This window comes from Stomoxys calcitrans, chromosome 4, assembly GCF_963082655.1.
Source record: "Stomoxys calcitrans chromosome 4, idStoCalc2.1, whole genome shotgun sequence".
Lineage (NCBI taxonomy): Eukaryota > Metazoa > Arthropoda > Insecta > Diptera > Muscidae > Stomoxys > Stomoxys calcitrans.
Window position 1 is genome coordinate 155,040,814 of NC_081555.1, and position 16,256 is coordinate 155,057,069.

A 16,256-nucleotide genomic window follows, 5' to 3' on the forward strand; every position below is an offset into this window, starting at 1 on the left:
AATGAGCTTGTTACGAAATCAATCTTGGCTTGTAGAACATCAATGTTATAAATATCGCCCCGGAACAGCAACTGCACATCATCGGCATAAGAAAAGGGCAAACAATATGTGTCAAAACACTCAAAGAGGTCATTTATAAAAATTATGAAAAGAAGTGGCCCAAGAATGGAGGCCTAAAGGACTCTGCTTCTTACTGGCAAAATGATGAGACGTTGAAGCATTTCCTTTGTCATTGCCCGGCTTACGCGTTCAACAGATACCGGTACTTAGGTGGAGACACAATATCAGACATGAACCAACTTAGGGGAGTGGCATTGAAAACAATTAAGGATTTTGTAAGTAGCACGGAATTCCTATCTTAAATTTTTTTTTAGAGGTTACTTTAAATTGTAGTTTTTAGGGCGCACAACAAGCCGATTACTGGCTTAGGTGTATGTCCATAGTGGCATGGGTCGGATTAATATCTGCACCCTCTTTTAAGCCTAACCTAACCTACAGGCAAAATATTCGACCGAACACCATGGACCTGCACATATTGTGTTCTGCCAAAAAGATATGAGCAAAACAATGTACAGGCATCTAGACCAAGCCCAAAAAACCGGTGAAGTTTTCTGACCAAGACAAAATGGTCAACGCTATCGAAAGCCTTTTCCCAATCCAACGATAGCAGAGGGCATATTTTATCTTCTCAAGACTAGAGTGAATACCAAATAGTTATAATTTCGTTTAGCCTGAGTCGACTACACATATAAATGGTCCCTGTTGGGTACCATGAGATATTGGAATAGAGTAATTTTCACATCCTCAGAAAATTTCATAGCTAGGGTTGCCCAAAAAGTAATTGCGGATTTTTCATATAGTCGGCGTTGACTAATTTTTTCACAGCTTGTGACTCTGTAGTTACATTCTTTCTTCTGTCAGTTATCAGCTGTTACTTTTAGCTTGCTTTAGAAAAAAAAAAGTGTAAAAAAAGTATATTTGATTAAAGTTCATTCTAAGTTTTATTAAAAATGCATTTACTTTCGTTTAAAAAATCCGCAATTACTTTTTGGGAAACCCAATATATCTTACCTAAAATAAAATTTTTCCCATTAACATTCCATAACGGAACAGGGGATACTTCTCTCACATCAATGAGTGCAGCCCAATTAAAGTTTAAGCTCAATGATAAGGGGGCCTTCTTTTTTATGCCAAGTCCAAACGGCTTGCCATTTAACTACACCACTTGGTAGAGAAGTTTTAACATGGCAGGATACCTCACATATGTAACCAGCATTAGTAAGGGGATAACCAACGTTAACCTCTGCGCCACGGTGGCCTCCTAAACTATATATAATGGTAAGGTTAGGTTAGTTAAGAGTGGCAGTCCTTTACAGACTCACTTAGACTTACTTAGTAGCGACAGACCATGGCTTCTGGCGGGAATCGAACTCACGACCCCTGCACCGGTTGTTATTTTTGTTGTCTTCTATCTTTCGTCTGCTTGATTCTGTTGAGTGTCAAGACCCAGTAACTCTGCGACTAAGATGGGGCGCGTCCACAGGGACGCCGGGCCGGGCAGTTAAACAGGTGGCATTTATCGTGCGGTCCCTGGTTACAATTGGGACATACATCTTGCACGTCGGCATCAATCCTAGCTCTGTGGTAATTGAGGCGGCTGCATCTGCCGGAACGTAATTGAGCCAGAACTACTCTGGTTTGCCGGGGGAGGTCGATTTCCTCCCCTGCACTGGTAATCCAAGCACGATACCAAATCGGCTACCGGGGCGTCCAGACTATCTATAATACATCAATTTAAATCATTTTTAAACCTTTTTTTATTAAAAATCACATTTGCTTGTTTTCCTACTTAGGTTTTTATTTGATTCGGAAATAGTTTTATACAAATTTTGTATAGATGCAAAAAAATTTTAAATTTGAGTTTTGCTTATGCATATAATGAAAAAAATTAATCTTAAATCTACATATTTTAGAAGTAGAAGTAGTACGTATGTAAACTAAATTTATATATATTTCATATAATTAACATTTAATCACAAATGGAAGCATGAATGATTGAGACATTCGTCCAAAGTACTACTAACGCGGCACATTTAGCACGTTGTGGTTGTTTGACCTGATACACTGTTTTGTTTTTCCGTTTGTTATCTCAAAATGGCAAAAATATGCATAAAAGATATTTGTTGCTGCACAACTTTGGGGGGTTCCAGTTAGACGCAGAGGGGGGGTAAGTGGAATGAGAGAGCGGATGACGTCACAATTGGAGTTCCCTTGGGGGATGATGTGTGGACTGTAATGTAGGTGATGTTACTTATTATTCCTCATGCCAAGAGGAATGATAAGTGTATATTGAGGTAATGAGAAGAGGAAAAAATGAGAAGGCGTTAAGTTTCGGTATGTGGTGTATAAGGAGTACAGGATTTATTGGGGATAAGAGAGGGGGGAAATGTTGTGTGCTCACCTTGCTGCCGTTGGAAAAGAAGTGCCAGAATTAAGCAAGAGGAAATGCAAGGGAGCTATAGTACTAAAATACTTATTACTAGAAATTCACAATAGCTTAACTAATATATAACCTCTTACATGCTACAAAATTCATTTTACAATTCACAATACAATTCAGAATGTCTAATACTTATTCTACGATAAATTGTAACTTAAATTAATTGGACAAATCCAAATTTGTCCATGGCGCCGGCCTTGCGGTTACGCAAAATTGGTTGATGAGGCGCAAAGCACGGTCGCCAGGGACTTGATGGCCTCTGAGAGGATCAAGTGATTGGGCTGATTGGTTGACGGTGTCGTGGTTGACTGGGGTTTGCGTTGAGGCTTGCGTTGAGGCTGTTGGTGGTGTCTTTGGCCCTTGGGCCTGTTGGTTTTTCTGGCTTTTTGTTGTTGCTGTTGCCCAGCTGACACTTGGTTACGCTGGCCTAGGCGTGATTTGACGCTTACGTTGGGCCTTGCTGGTTTTCGTTGGGACTGAGATGAGGTGGATTGGCCATTGTTGGGTCTTCTTGGCTCTTGGCGTTGATGTCTTGATGGGGTAGATTGGTTGGTAGCGCTGGAGTCTTTGGGTTTTAGGGCTACTTTCCGTGGGTGCAGCATTGTATGGTGCTGGAACCCACATTTCCTGCAAGTTTCCATCGACTGGCAATCGTCCACAATATGGCTTTTGGCCAGGCAGTTCCGGCAGTACTTGTGCCTTAGCACTGCCACCCTTCTGTCCTCCACGGTCATCTTGATGAATTTTGGGCAGTACCGGAGGCCATGGCGGTTTTGGCACAGAGTACATTTGTACACTTCCTGGGCACGCATTGTAAATCTGAAAATGAACCGAGAGGTGAGTGAGATGTCTATGAAGGGATGAAATGGAAAATGAAATGAGATGGGAGGGTTGAAAAGCAGAGATTGTCATGCATCGAGATAGCAATACACTGGGTCTATTATTGGGGTTGATCGAGCAAGGGCAAGTGGCACAATTTGACAATCGGTCGAGTAATGATGCCCGAGGCGATACGGACATCGGCTATTCTTACATTTTCATCGGGACCATTATGCGTCCTAGCCACTCTTCCGAGTCGCCAGTCGCTAGGCGGCAGTAGATCGTCCATTACGACTACGAGATCGCCGACCTTTATATTGGGAGAAGTGGTTTTCCACTTGTATCGCTTTTGAAGAGCTTTGAGGTACTCTTCTTTCCATCGAATAGCGAACTGGTGATGTATCGCCTTCAGTCTCTGCCACCTGTTTATAAGGGAGAGGTCTGGGGCAAGAGGCTCGGGAAAAGCCACAATTGGTGAGCCTTTCAAAAAGTGTCCGGGAGTCAAAGCTGTGAGGTCGTTCGGATCCTCAGAGACAGCAGAGATTGGACGGGAGTTTAGAACTCCTTCAATCCGAGCGAGAACGGTAGCGAATTGCTCGAAAGTGAAGAGATGAGCGCCTGCTACTCGTTTGAAATGGTGTTTGAATGACTTCACGGCCGATTCCCAAAGGCCACCCATATGTGGAGCATGGGGGGGTATAAACTGCCACTCAAAGCCTTGGGTAGCGTACTTTCCAGCAATGTCACTCGCTGCTACCTGAATGAAACTTCTGAATTCTTTCAGCATCTTTCGACTTGCACCTACGAAATTTCTGCCATTATCCGATACTACCTTTCTAGGTAGGCCTCGCCTCCCAAGAAAACGAGAAAAAGCGGCCTCAAATGCCGCCGTGGAAAGCTCGGAGCATGGCTCCAAGTGTACGGCCTTGGTGGCGAAGCACACGAAAATGCTCACATAGCCTTTCAAGAGAGGGGATCGGCGTAGAGATGAACTTTTAATCTCAAAGGGTCCTGCAAAATCTATACCAGTCACGTGAAATGCTGGTGTAATGGTGCATCTGTCAGGAGGGAGCGGAGCCATTATCTGGACGCAAGATCGTTTCCTGAATATGATGCAGGTTTTGCACTTATGAATAATGCCTTTCACCCTTGGTTTGAGACGTGAGATGTGAAACTCCGTTTGAATCATCCGGCACATGAGGATGCATTCACCGTGAGCGAGAAATTCGTGCAAATGGAGTAGATATAAATGGCAAAGCCGAGAGTTCCCAGGAAGTATGATGGGGTAACGTTCATTATAGGGTAAAGAACAGGCAGCGAGACGACCATTCACACGAAGGACTCTTTCCTGGTCTAAAAAGGGATTTAGACAGAGCAGTGAGCTTTTGTTGGACAATTCTTCAGATCTACTGATCTGCTTGTACTCCTCTGGGTACCATTTCATCTGTGCCAACATTATGAGGCGAAATTTTGTGCGTTTTACCTCCTCTTGGGTAAGAATCGAAGAGGAAATCCTCGTGGTACCCCTGCGTCCACTAAGACAGTTATGACAGAATCTAAGCATATAAGACACTACTCTCAATGCTCGGGGATATGACGAAAATCTAAGCAAGATGTCCGGATCTTCTACCGTTTCGTGCATAACCTGAATATTCAGGCGCTTTCTCATTTCGGGAGAGATCAAAGGGTTTCTGTCTGGCCATTCTGACGGTGGGTTTGTCAGCCAATTCGGGCCATGAAACCAAAATGAATTGCAAGCGAGGTCTTGCGGCCTACAGCCTCTCGTACCGAGGTCGGCTGGATTGTCGTGGGTGGGTACATGTCGCCATGTTCCCTCTGGTAGAAGATCATGAATTTTGGAAGTTCGATTTGCCACGTATGTTTCCCAGGTCCATGGTGGTTTTGTTAACCAACCAAGAACAATAGACGAATCTGTCCAAAGCGTGATGCCACTAATGTTCATGTCGAACGAGCACACCACATAGTTGACAAGTTTCGCTAGGAGGAAGGCACCATTGAGTTCCAAACGTGGAAGGCATACAGGCTTCAGAGGAGCCACTTTACTTTTCGCCACGAACAAATTCGAGAACACTACAGACTTGGAGGTCTGACACCGAATGTATACGCATGCACACATTGCCGCTTGAGATGCGTCAGAGAACCCATGAATCTCCACGGTATCAGAGGGATGGTACTGCAGCCATCTGGGAACGGAAATCGACCCAATGTGACCCAAGTCAGAGACCAGAGAATTCCATTTTCCCAGAGTTTCCGAGCTTAGTTCGTCATCCCAATCCAGCCCTTCAAGCCAAAGTTGCTGCATCAGAATTTTCGACTTGATCACTACAGGAGCAACCCATCCTGCAGGATCGAATAGTTGAGCGACGGCGGAGAGAACTTTGCGTTTGCTCATAGGCTGGTCGGTTGGAATAGCGCTGAGGGTGTAACTGAATGAATCAGTTAGGGCATTCCATTTGATACCCAGAGTCTTGGTAGTGCTAGAGTCATGGAAACGCAAGAAGTCTGAGTTATATAGACTTTCGGGTGGGAGGTTTGCCAGTAATTGTGGGTCGTTCGCGGTTAATTTGACAAGGGGAAACCCTGCCTGCGCAAGGACCGAGATTATGTCCCCTTGCGCTTGAATGGTGTCTTCAATAGAGAAGCCTCCGGACAAAATGTCGTCGACATATGTCTCTTTCCTCAATGTCTCTGCGACATTGGGAAATTTGTTCTCAGAGTCAGCGGCCAGTTTCAAAAGGGTGCGGATGGCTAAAAACGGGGCGCAGTTGAGGCCAAAGGTAACCGTTTTTAGTTCGAAATCTTTTACCGGTCCCGTAGGATCCGGCCTGAAAAGTATTCGCTGATAGGCTCTATCGATTGGATGCAACCATATCTGCCTATACATTTTTTGAATATCCCCGCAGAATACATATCTGTATCTGCGCCAGCCGAGGATAACAGATGTCAAATCGGTTTGTAGCGTAGGCCCAGTGTGCAGCACGTCATTCAGAGAGTATCCAGATTTGCTCTTACGAGACGCATTAAACACAACTCTCACCTTTGTGGATTTATGCTCTGGACGAATGACGGCGTGGTGAGGGAGATAAAAGGAATTGTATTTCCCATAACAGTTTATCTCCTGAGAAGAGGTTTCTTCAGCATGACCGAGAGAAAGGTACTCGCTTAACACTGAATTGTACTCTGTATTTAGCTCGGGGTCATCAGAGAGCTTTGTCTCCATACGATTGTATTGAGCTAGAGCGAGAAAGCGAGAAGAGCCGAGAGACAGGGAATCGGAGAACTCTGCCTTGAAAGGCAGTCTCACGATGTATCTACCATCCGGGGATCTGGTGGTAGTTTTAGAGTAGAACTCTTCGCAAAACTGATCTTCCTCACAAAGAGGGGGAGCCATGGGTACCTCTTCTTGCTCCCAGAATTTTCTCAGAAGTTCGCTTATTTTTATATCCTCGGATTCAACCACGTTAGTGGAAAATGAGAAAATTCTTTCAGTTTGCATTGGACCGCTCAATACCCAGCCAAATACTGTATTGTATGCTGAGGTATCGCCACATACGTTCTTTCTGATTCCTTCCATGCTGATGAAGCGTTCAGAATCATTGCCTAAAATTAGGTCAATTTGAGCGGATTTATTGAAGTTTGGATCGGCTAAATCAAGTTCCTCCAGATCTGAGGGATTTGAAACTTCAAATGAAACAGAGGGTAGCCATTTTGTCATTTTAGGCAGAACTATTGCCGAGACTGTGAAGCGAACATCGTATTTTTCAGCGACAATGACGAGTTGGCATTCCTTTTCCGAAGTTTGAGTCTGTTCTCCAATACCAAAAATTTCGAAGTGCGCTCTGGAAGTGGGAATTTGCAAGCGCTTCTGAATTCGTTGGGTTATAAAGGTTCGTTGAGAACCGGGATCAATCAGGGCTCTCAAAGTGAACAACTCCCCTTGATGTTCAACACGAACTAGAGCTGTTCGTAGTAAAATCGTCTCGTTGTTGGATGAGAAATTAGCCTGAACATGAGAGGAGCGATTGGCGCTTGAAGTGGAGGGAGCTTCATTAAGAGAGGTGTCTTTTGGGCTTACGCCCGAAGATTTCGCGTGACTCTTGTTGTCTTCGTGATTAGAATGATTTGGGCGATCATCAGTCTTCTCTTCTGGCTTACCCCTAAAGTGCAGCAGAGTATGGTGTGGCTTGTGACATATGATGCAAGTGTTTATACTCTTGCAATTTGTCTTGAGATGAGACGAGGAGAGGCAATTCATACACAACTTATGCCTGTGTGCAAATTCGTTGCGTTGTTGTGCGGAATATTTTCGAAATTGCCCACAGCTTCTTATAGTGTGGTCGGAATTGCACAGGGGGCAAGAAGAGCTTAGCTTTTCTTGCGAGTGGTAAGTTTGTATCTTACCACTGTTCTGAGACGGGAGCGAACCTCTGGTTTTCGTGGCCTTCATGCTCGAAAGGCGTTCCACGATTTCATAGCGGCTGATGAGAAATTCATCCAGCTGGTTCCAAGTGGGAAGCTCACGGTGAGATGTGAGAGACTGTTCCCAGAGAGCCAGTGTTTCATCTGGCAACTTGGTCGATACCAAGTACAACAAAATTGGATCCCAGCTTCCAACATTGACGTTAAGTGTCCTGAGGGTGCAGAGACAATCGTTAACTGTGGATTGAATCCTGTGAATTGCTTCACTGTTCTCCACAGTGGCAGTTGGGATACTGAAGAGAATCTTCAGTTGATTGTCTACTAAGACTCGCTTATTTTCATAGCGAGCCTTCAAGGCACTCCAAGCAAGATCAAAGTTCTCATCGCAGAGCGCATATCGCTTGACTATGGCACCGGCGTCACCTCTAGTCTTATTTCGCAGATGATATAACTTTTGAGCTCGGGTCAATTTTGGATGGTCCGCGTAGACCGCCGTGAACATGTCACGAAATGACGGCCATTCTTCATAACCTCCCTTGAATATCTCGGTATCACAGGGAGGGACTTTGATGTAACTGTCAGCAACATCATGAGACGAGTGATTAGCGGCTGGTTGGGGAATATAAGCCGGAATAAGGCTGTGCCTTGCATTCTGGCGAGTATTTCCACCAGATATTCTTAGCATATCGAGTATTTGGGATCTCGCCGTATAATAGGCCTCTGAGCTGGCATTAAAATTAACCAGTGCGTTGTCTCTAAAGTCCTTCGAATTGGTACCTCTCGGAGCTAGCATAAGACTCTCATATGTAGTCTGAAGTCGCTGCCACCTATGCTCCAAGTCCTCCAACCTTACTTCCAATACCGAATCCGTTTGATCTTGGATCTCACACTGCTCAAACTGAGTGCAGAAGTTGATCAAATGATCACAATCAAACAGGAACTTGTCATTACTTAACGAGGTCTGCGCTGGGGGAGCAGCACCGGTATTGGTATCAGATACCGAAGGTTGGGAAGTGAGATTCGCAGATGCCTTTTCCACGCTCATTTTGTACCGAGTTCGTACAACGCTGAGCAAGAGAACTAGTAAGAGAAGAGTACAGAGTTTTCAGCTCTGGTTTGAGATAGGGATGTAGATGAATTATTTGTGTGAAATGTGGTTAGAAATCTCTTGGCCTTTGAAAACACAAGGAGTGTAAACGATTTCGATTTGCGGTTGAAATTTATAGCGAGTGCAAAGCTTCGATGGGTAACCAAATCGTTTTAGATAGAAAGAGCGGTGATAAGATTCTGGACTAGTAAAGTAGCGGGTTCTGCATTAAATGCCAAAAATATAATTTAAAAGTCAGAATCTTCTTTGCGGTAGTCTAATGGGTAGTCTTAGACTTCAAATATGAGAACATTAAAGGCAAGATTTTAGCGTTATTTCAAATAATTCATAGCTCTACGAACAATAATCCAACTTTTCATTGAACTAGAAAGTTATGTACAACAGTGAATGAGAATTCACTCAAAATTGAATTTTACTGGGAGACGAATATATTGTTCTCGTAGATAGATTCACGAGTTTGCGAATGTTTCAACGGAGAAATTTCCGTTTTTTTTTTTTTTTTTTTTTTTTCGAGAAGCAAGCAAAAAAAATCTTAATTTCACAATATTGTTTAGACGATATTTGTTGAAAATTATCACGGATTGGTTTTTGATCGTATGTGTAAATGAACCTTTCAACGTTCAAAAACCCACATACGCCTTATAAATTTCTTCAAATATATCTGATTTTCTCATCAACTTGTTAAACAAGTGCACATAAGGCTGAAAATCAGGTAAAGGAAATGTATATGGTTTGTAAAAAAGGGGTTAGTTCATATATGTGTTGGGTTTGTTAGTACGTAAACAATTCCCTAACTATCAATCCAAATTACATATGAATTGAATGATTTGCACGAATGCAATGCCGCTGTATTATTTTTTCCGAGTGTACTTTTTCTTCAAGTGTAATTTTTCTTTGAGTGTATTCTCCCTGAGTGGAGTTTTTTTTTTTTTTTTCTTTGAGAATACTTTTTTTTTTTTTCAAGTGTAGTTTTCTTCGAGTGTAGTTTTTCTTTCAGTGTAGTTTTTCTTTGAGTGTAGTTTTTCTTTCAGTGTAGTTTTTCTTTGAGTGTAGCTTTTCTTTGAGACAATTCTTTAAGTGAATTTCTTCCTTGAGCGTGTTTTTCTTTTTTCCCTTCTCCCTTTTGATTGTATTTCTCTTTGAGTGTATTTTTTCTTTCAGTGTATGTTTTCTGACGGAAGAGAATGATTTCCCTGGACGGTTTACGGTTTTCCGTCAATTAACATAACCGAGGAAATTTTCCCAAGAAAAAAAATACAATCCCACAACCCGTTACAAAATCACCAGTCTGGCAACACCGCGTATTTGGTGGTTTGTTTTGATCTTCATATGACTACTTCCAATGAGAGTCAGAAGCGCAAAACAAACTTGCCGAGAATAAATAATGATGGTATGTGGGGGGGGGGTCTGTGTCTATCAGGTGGCTGACTACTGCGGGCTCTGCCTATCAATCAGCGGCAGAGTGAATGCGTATGAAGCAAGCAGCACAAACGAGACCCTAGAAAATGCATATACATACACTCATACGTATTAATAACAGCCTGAGGGGCAAATTGGCGCGTATGTTGTCTCCTTCTACTTCCAACCAACAAGACAGGCAATCGCCCTTCTGTTTTGTTTATGCTTTACGTTTTTCGGTCAGATCTTTTTTTTTTTTTTGTTCTTCTTCTTGTAATAACTCTGTTGCTTTGGTGGGTTAGTTTTTTTTTTTTTTTTCTTCTGTTTTCTTTGTTTACGTTTGTTTGCTTGATGGATAATTTCAATTTGCAAAAAAAAAAGGAATAGAATTGTCCAATAATTATGAAAATATAACAAATATGTGAGGGAGCCGTGCAATAAAAACTACAGTGCTGTGATTTAGATGTAAGAGCCTTATTTAGTGCAATATATTACTTTTTAATCAACTCCAGTGCAATATAAAAACTGTGATGGTATCGGAATTGTGCAATATTTTAATATTTTTAAACAAGCTTCTCTGCAATAATATCACGCTGTGGTGATGTTCATAATTGTACAATATTTTGCCAAAATAAACCCCACATAAGTAGGTGATTAATAGGAAATTTGTTTTTATTTTTTCTTTTGGTATGATTTAGCATGCATGAAAGTGGGTCAGCATATGAGCTGTGATATGAAAATAGCGTTGTGATATGGCGAAATATTCTCAATTTAACTTGCAATATTTATATTTTCCTAAATAAGGTGTTCACAAGAGCGGGTCAGCAATTAGGAGTGTGCAATACTATTAAGGTTGTGATTTCGTAATTCTTCTGAATATGTGTATAAATTTTAACATAAATTGCCCACAAAAAAGGTTCAAATTTTTAGCTTTCTTTCCAACGAATTAAGCCTTTATGAGAGCGGGTTAACAACTGCGAAATGTGCAATAACATGGAAATGGCGTTGTGATTTTTCAATTGTTTAACACAACCCGTGAATAAAAAAAAGGGTTGACTTTTCAATTCCTGTGGAATAAATTGCGTATAAGAGAGTGGGTTGACGATTTTGATTTGTGCAATATTTTGTGAAAACTGAAATATTTTATAGGGCTGTGCAATACTTTGTAACAACGTGCAATATTTCACAAAACCCGAGCGACATACAACAACAACGAGCAATATTTTGTAAAAACCGGTGCAATAGATTTAACAACGTGCAATATTTTATAACAATGGGCAATATTTTATAAAAACCGGTGCAATAGATTTAACCACGTGCAATATTTTATAACAATGGGCAATATTAGAACACAATGTGCAATATTTTATAACCACTGTGCAATATTTTATATTTTTGGCGGCCAGCTTTTACTATTGAACAATTTTAACACCTTTTCTTTATAAAATTTTATAATTTCTTTTAAAATTGTTATGTGTTGTCGGATTTTAACTATGTTTGTATGTGAGTGTGATAGGTTGCTTTTCTTCGTTTTCGTTTCTTTTAAATTCACTTGCCGCCTTTCCACAAATTATCTCTTTTTTTTTCCTTTATAACAAAATTTTCGAAATGTACAGCTTTTTGTTAGCTTTACAACATGTGAACAACAATAATGCACCTTTTCCTTTTGTTTTCTAGCACATTTGCCTCTTCACAACTTAAATTTGCCTTCTTTTAATTATTTATTGCCTGTTGCACTTTTTTGTTTAAATCTTGATTTTTTTTTTTTCCTTTTGCTTTTCACTTGCACATCTACTTTACTCCAAACATATTCAAAATGTGAACTAAGCTCTTCTTCTTAAAGTGCGTGTCTGTCTGTCTGAGTGCCTTTTTTTTTTTTTGCTTTTCTTTTCTTTGCTTTTGGCGAGAGAGATATCGAGAGGAAGAGAGAGAGAGAAAGAGAGAGAATTTACATTAATCTCCGTTCCTTTATACACTGTACGAAACGATCGTTGAACTTTGCGTTGTATATAGAACGGACTATGTATTCCGATTTTTATGTTTCTGCTTTGAATATATATTTGTTTTTTTTTTTTTTTTTTTTTTTTTTGTGATTTTTATCCGTTATGAAAACTTTAAACGACTTTCATTTGACTTTAACGGGATTTTTGCCAGCAAAAAAAAAAAAAAAAAAAAAAACACGAAATGACATCAAGTTTTAATGCAATTTTCCAGCGACGTGTACAACAAAAAATAACACTTTTTCTCCGTGTCCAACCCACGCGGACAGACAGAAATCACACTTTTTCTTTGCACTTTTAGCACTTTCCTCTCACAATAGACGATTCTACCTTTAAAAAAAAACGTAAAGCAATTACATACACACTTTTTAAGTGAGAATGAGACGAGCTGACAAATTCTAATAAATAACAAATTTTTATTTATCTCTTTTAAGGGATTCTACACAGATTTTCCCATATCACATCGCATTAAAAAATGCGTTTTTTTTGCAATTTTCCACATGCAATTTGCCTTCACAGTGCGTTTTGGTGTAATTTTTATCTCCTTTTTTTGGGGTTTTTGTCACTCGAACGTTTTTAAGTGTGTATGTAATGTATGTTGCTTTTTTGTTTTTTTTACTTCTTTTACGAACACAACAGGTTTCACTTACCGAAATGATGACAAACAACTATGTATGTTTGATGCTGATGGGATTTACCTCAATTTATGGTTTCTCAGTGGACGGTTTCGGAGGACCATGCACAACTTTGGGGGGTTCCAGTTAGACGCAGAGGGGGGGTAAGTGGAATGAGAGAGCGGATGACGTCACAATTGGAGTTCCCTTGGGGGATGATGTGTGGACTGTAATGTAGGTGATGTTACTTATTATTCCTCATGCCAAGAGGAATGATAAGTGTATATTGAGGTAATGAGAAGAGGAAAAAATGAGAAGGCGTTAAGTTTCGGTATGTGGTGTATAAGGAGTACAGGATTTATTGGGGATAAGAGAGGGGGGAAATGTTGTGTGCTCACCTTGCTGCCGTTGGAAAAGAAGTGCCAGAATTAAGCAAGAGGAAATGCAAGGGAGCTATAGTACTAAAATACTTATTACTAGAAATTCACAATAGCTTAACTAATATATAACCTCTTACATGCTACAAAATTCATTTTACAATTCACAATACAATTCAGAATGTCTAATACTTATTCTACGATAAATTGTAACTTAAATTAATTGGACAAATCCAAATTTGTCCAGTTGCAATTCAGCGAATTCATACCCCTTCATGTATATCTACGGGACTGTTTAGAGTTTTCTAATTCATTAGAACTAATTAGAACTGTCTTTATAAATAATGCCAGTTATTTCGCCATCCTTTTGGATAATACAACGTCTGAAAAAAAAGAGTAAAAGGAAAATGGAATTAGGAAATTAATTTTCAAGACAAAGTCGAGCCTATACTCTACACCACTCGTCAACACATTATCGCAGAGACCATTCAAATCATCATCTTGTGGATAGACATCCACCGCCCAGAAGCCTTAAGGTAGATCTACATGAACTAGAGCGTGAGGTTCAGCGTTACAAAAGAGAACCTCTAGATCAAGCGGCATATCAAGCAGGTCTAGACAACATGCATGCAGACACGGTAGCAAATGCTGGAAATGGCTACTGTGTGTATGTAGTGCTTGGAGAACGACCGTTGCACCTGAAGAAATCGACCTCCCCCGGCAAACCAGAGTAGTTCTGGCTCAATTACGTTCCGACAGATGCAGCCTCCTGAACTCCTGCAGAGCAAGGATTGATGCCGACGTGCAAGATGTATGTCCCGATTGTAACCAGGGACCGCATGATACACGTCACCTGTTTAACTGCCCAGCCAGACTCACTCGACTCAGACCCAGATCCCTGTGGACGCACCCCATCTTAGTCGCAGAGTTCCTGCGTCTTGACACTCAACACAACCAAGCAGACGAAATATAGAACACAATAAACTGCTACAACAGCAACAACCACTCGTCAAACATATCACAAACTAGGAATTTAAGATACATCAATCCAACAATCAGTTCACTACTGCAACCTCGGGCCGAAGTGATGGTTTTTCAAAAAGGGAGATCCTATATCATTGTGCTAAAACTTGAATAGGACTTTGCTCAATGACATGAGAGAAATATCTGCAGTTCCCTAAAGGATAGGGAAACATCTATGTATGTAGATGTTAAATTGAATATTACCTTTTGAAAACAAGAAGTCATAAATAGACACTTAATAAAGTCTGTCGTTCCCCCTGCAACCGTGGAATACGCATAGGTACGACCTTGCTTTACAAAGGAAGTTTAACAAGGATTGTAACCGTCCACATCCAAGTATGCGCAGAGACTACCTTGCTACACCATCCCATGGCAGCCGGTTGTGCGTACCGGATTGACCCGATGAAGTTCATCATCGGCAAGGGCTGCCACCTCAGTGTACAACACACTGCTACAACAACAACAACTACCTTGCTTCACAAAGGAAGCTTACCAAGAATCGCTAAACCCACATGCAAGTACAATATTTGTGGTTACCACAACAACAAAGCCTGTTGCAATTTGTGAACACACGCTTTTGTTTGAAGAAACTAATTTGTGGTTTTTGTACGACATTCACGAACAGGCTATTAATCAAATCTAAAAGTAATACTGAGTCAGCCATCAGCAGTCATAAGGGTGGGTGGCCTAATTTTCCTATCCTTTGTAGCTATTGCAAAGTTACAAAACTGTGTTATAGGGTATAAAGCTCTGAAAGTGACTTAAAAAAAACTTACTTATTCCCACTATACAGTACAATAGTGGGTGGGTTTAGGTTGGGTTCCAATTTACACACTTGCTCTGATAAGGCCATACCAACACCAGACATTTTGGGATTAATTTTACCAGCAGCTGAAACATGGGAAAAACTGATAAAATCTATAATCACAAGTGGTAACTGCAAAACTCACCTCCTAGACAAAGGCCCTGACGATTGGTTATCAGACATCCCACAGTATCTGGCTGTGAATTGCTGCAGAAAGAAAATTTATTAGAAATGGTTAAAGCAACTATTTCCCTTATATGCGCATTACTTACATTTCATTTAAAGCTCTCTCTAGTTGCTGTTCCATGTTTTTTTTTCTTACTTCTTAATACTTTTAATGTAAAAAATATGCAATGTCCTATTAATTCTTAATAAGTAATGAAATACGACGACTTTTTTTGTTTACGATATTTCCTGTCTCTTTGGGTTTTTCAGTGTTGGACAATGACAGCTGATTGTGCTAAGACTGATGCCCTAATTGAGAGCGAAAGCGATGACGTTTACATGATGATAACGGAAACATATGATTGTTGCTTGGAGGTAGAAAAACAATTGAAAGTAGGTCTGTTCGCGTACTTTTCCATTAAAAATTTGCAGGAGAGTAAGCACAGTCTTTACTCTCTTTTGCTATTTATTTGAATTTAAACAGCTGATTTTCAGAAAACAGCAGTTACGGACGCCTTTAAATAGCCAATAGTCTTCCTAATCCCCCGGCGATCGGTCTTTTGGGCCGGAACGAGCTTGCAAACTTACAGGAGCCTGACGAACTTCGCCACCTTCACATGTAAATGTGGCTACAACAATAACACAACTTTCAAAATTTTGTTCGCTCTCACCACACTCCTGCTCTCTTCTGCTAGCAAATAATATATGAGAACGACTTCCAGTAATAATTTGTTCAAATTTGCACAAATTTTTGAGTACGCGAGAACACATAGTGTATTTATAAGGTCTGTTCGCGTATTTTCCCAGTAAAAATTTGCAGAAGAATGAGCACAACTTTTACTCTCTTTTCGAGTTGAACTCCATATAAAAAAATAAGTGGAAAATATTCATGAATAATGTTCATTGCGCTATAACTTGTTTTTTCATCTTGGGGAAAAAATCGAATGGGTGGATTTTGGTTGCAATTACAACAACATATATGATTTTGAGAACGGTCCACACACTCA

The 16,256-nt window shown here is 40.6% G+C and overlaps 3 protein-coding genes across 4 annotated transcripts; all 3 read right to left on the minus strand.

Moving 5' to 3' along the window:
- Nucleotides 1-1,793: 1,793 nt before the first annotated feature.
- Nucleotides 1,794-15,542, minus strand: LOC106085102 (uncharacterized). Its single transcript, XM_013249140.2, has 5 exons — nucleotides 15,357-15,542; nucleotides 15,230-15,291; nucleotides 15,056-15,170; nucleotides 13,503-13,639; nucleotides 1,794-2,182 (listed from the first exon to the last, which is right to left on the minus strand). The coding sequence occupies exons 1-4, from the start codon at nucleotides 15,389-15,391 to the stop codon at nucleotides 13,576-13,578; spliced, it is 276 nt and encodes a 91-aa protein (XP_013104594.1). The 5' UTR covers nucleotides 15,392-15,542; the 3' UTR covers nucleotides 1,794-2,182; nucleotides 13,503-13,575.
- Nucleotides 2,390-12,077, minus strand: LOC131997137 (uncharacterized). Of its 2 annotated transcripts, none has more exons than XM_059367536.1 (2): nucleotides 11,923-12,077; nucleotides 2,390-3,319 (listed from the first exon to the last, which is right to left on the minus strand). In XM_059367536.1, exon 2 carries the CDS (start codon nucleotides 3,310-3,312, stop codon nucleotides 2,704-2,706), a length of 609 nt encoding a protein of 202 aa, XP_059223519.1. In that variant the 5' UTR covers nucleotides 3,313-3,319; nucleotides 11,923-12,077; the 3' UTR covers nucleotides 2,390-2,703. The 2 variants fall into 2 exon arrangements, with proteins under 2 accessions (XP_059223519.1, XP_059223518.1); XM_059367535.1 differs by having other exon boundaries at nucleotides 11,698-12,077.
- LOC131997057 (uncharacterized) lies at nucleotides 3,441-8,804 on the minus strand. Its single transcript, XM_059367323.1, has one exon. It carries the CDS (start codon nucleotides 8,802-8,804, stop codon nucleotides 3,441-3,443), a length of 5,364 nt encoding a protein of 1,787 aa, XP_059223306.1.
- Nucleotides 15,543-16,256: the final 714 nt, after the last annotated feature.

What these genes read in the sequence shown, in the direction of transcription:
- LOC106085102 (XM_013249140.2), bottom strand. Translation starts at nt 15,391, where the DNA reads ATGGAACAGCAACTAGAGAGAGCTTTAAATGAAAT. An exon ending in TCAGGGCCTTTGTCTAGGAG is followed by an intron (nt 15,171 to 15,229) that starts GTGAGTTTTGCA and finishes CCCATGTTTCAG; the next exon opens with CTGCTGGTAAAATTAATCCC. An exon ending in GTACTGTATAGTGGGAATAA is followed by an intron (nt 13,640 to 15,055) that starts GTAAGTTTTTTT and finishes CTTTTTTTTCAG; the next exon opens with ACGTTGTATTATCCAAAAGG.
- LOC131997057 (XM_059367323.1), bottom strand. Translation starts at nt 8,804, where the DNA reads ATGAGCGTGGAAAAGGCATCTGCGAATCTCACTTCCCAACCTTCGGTA.
- LOC131997137 (XM_059367536.1), bottom strand. Translation starts at nt 3,312, where the DNA reads ATGCGTGCCCAGGAAGTGTACAAATGTACTCTGTGCCAAAACCGCCAT.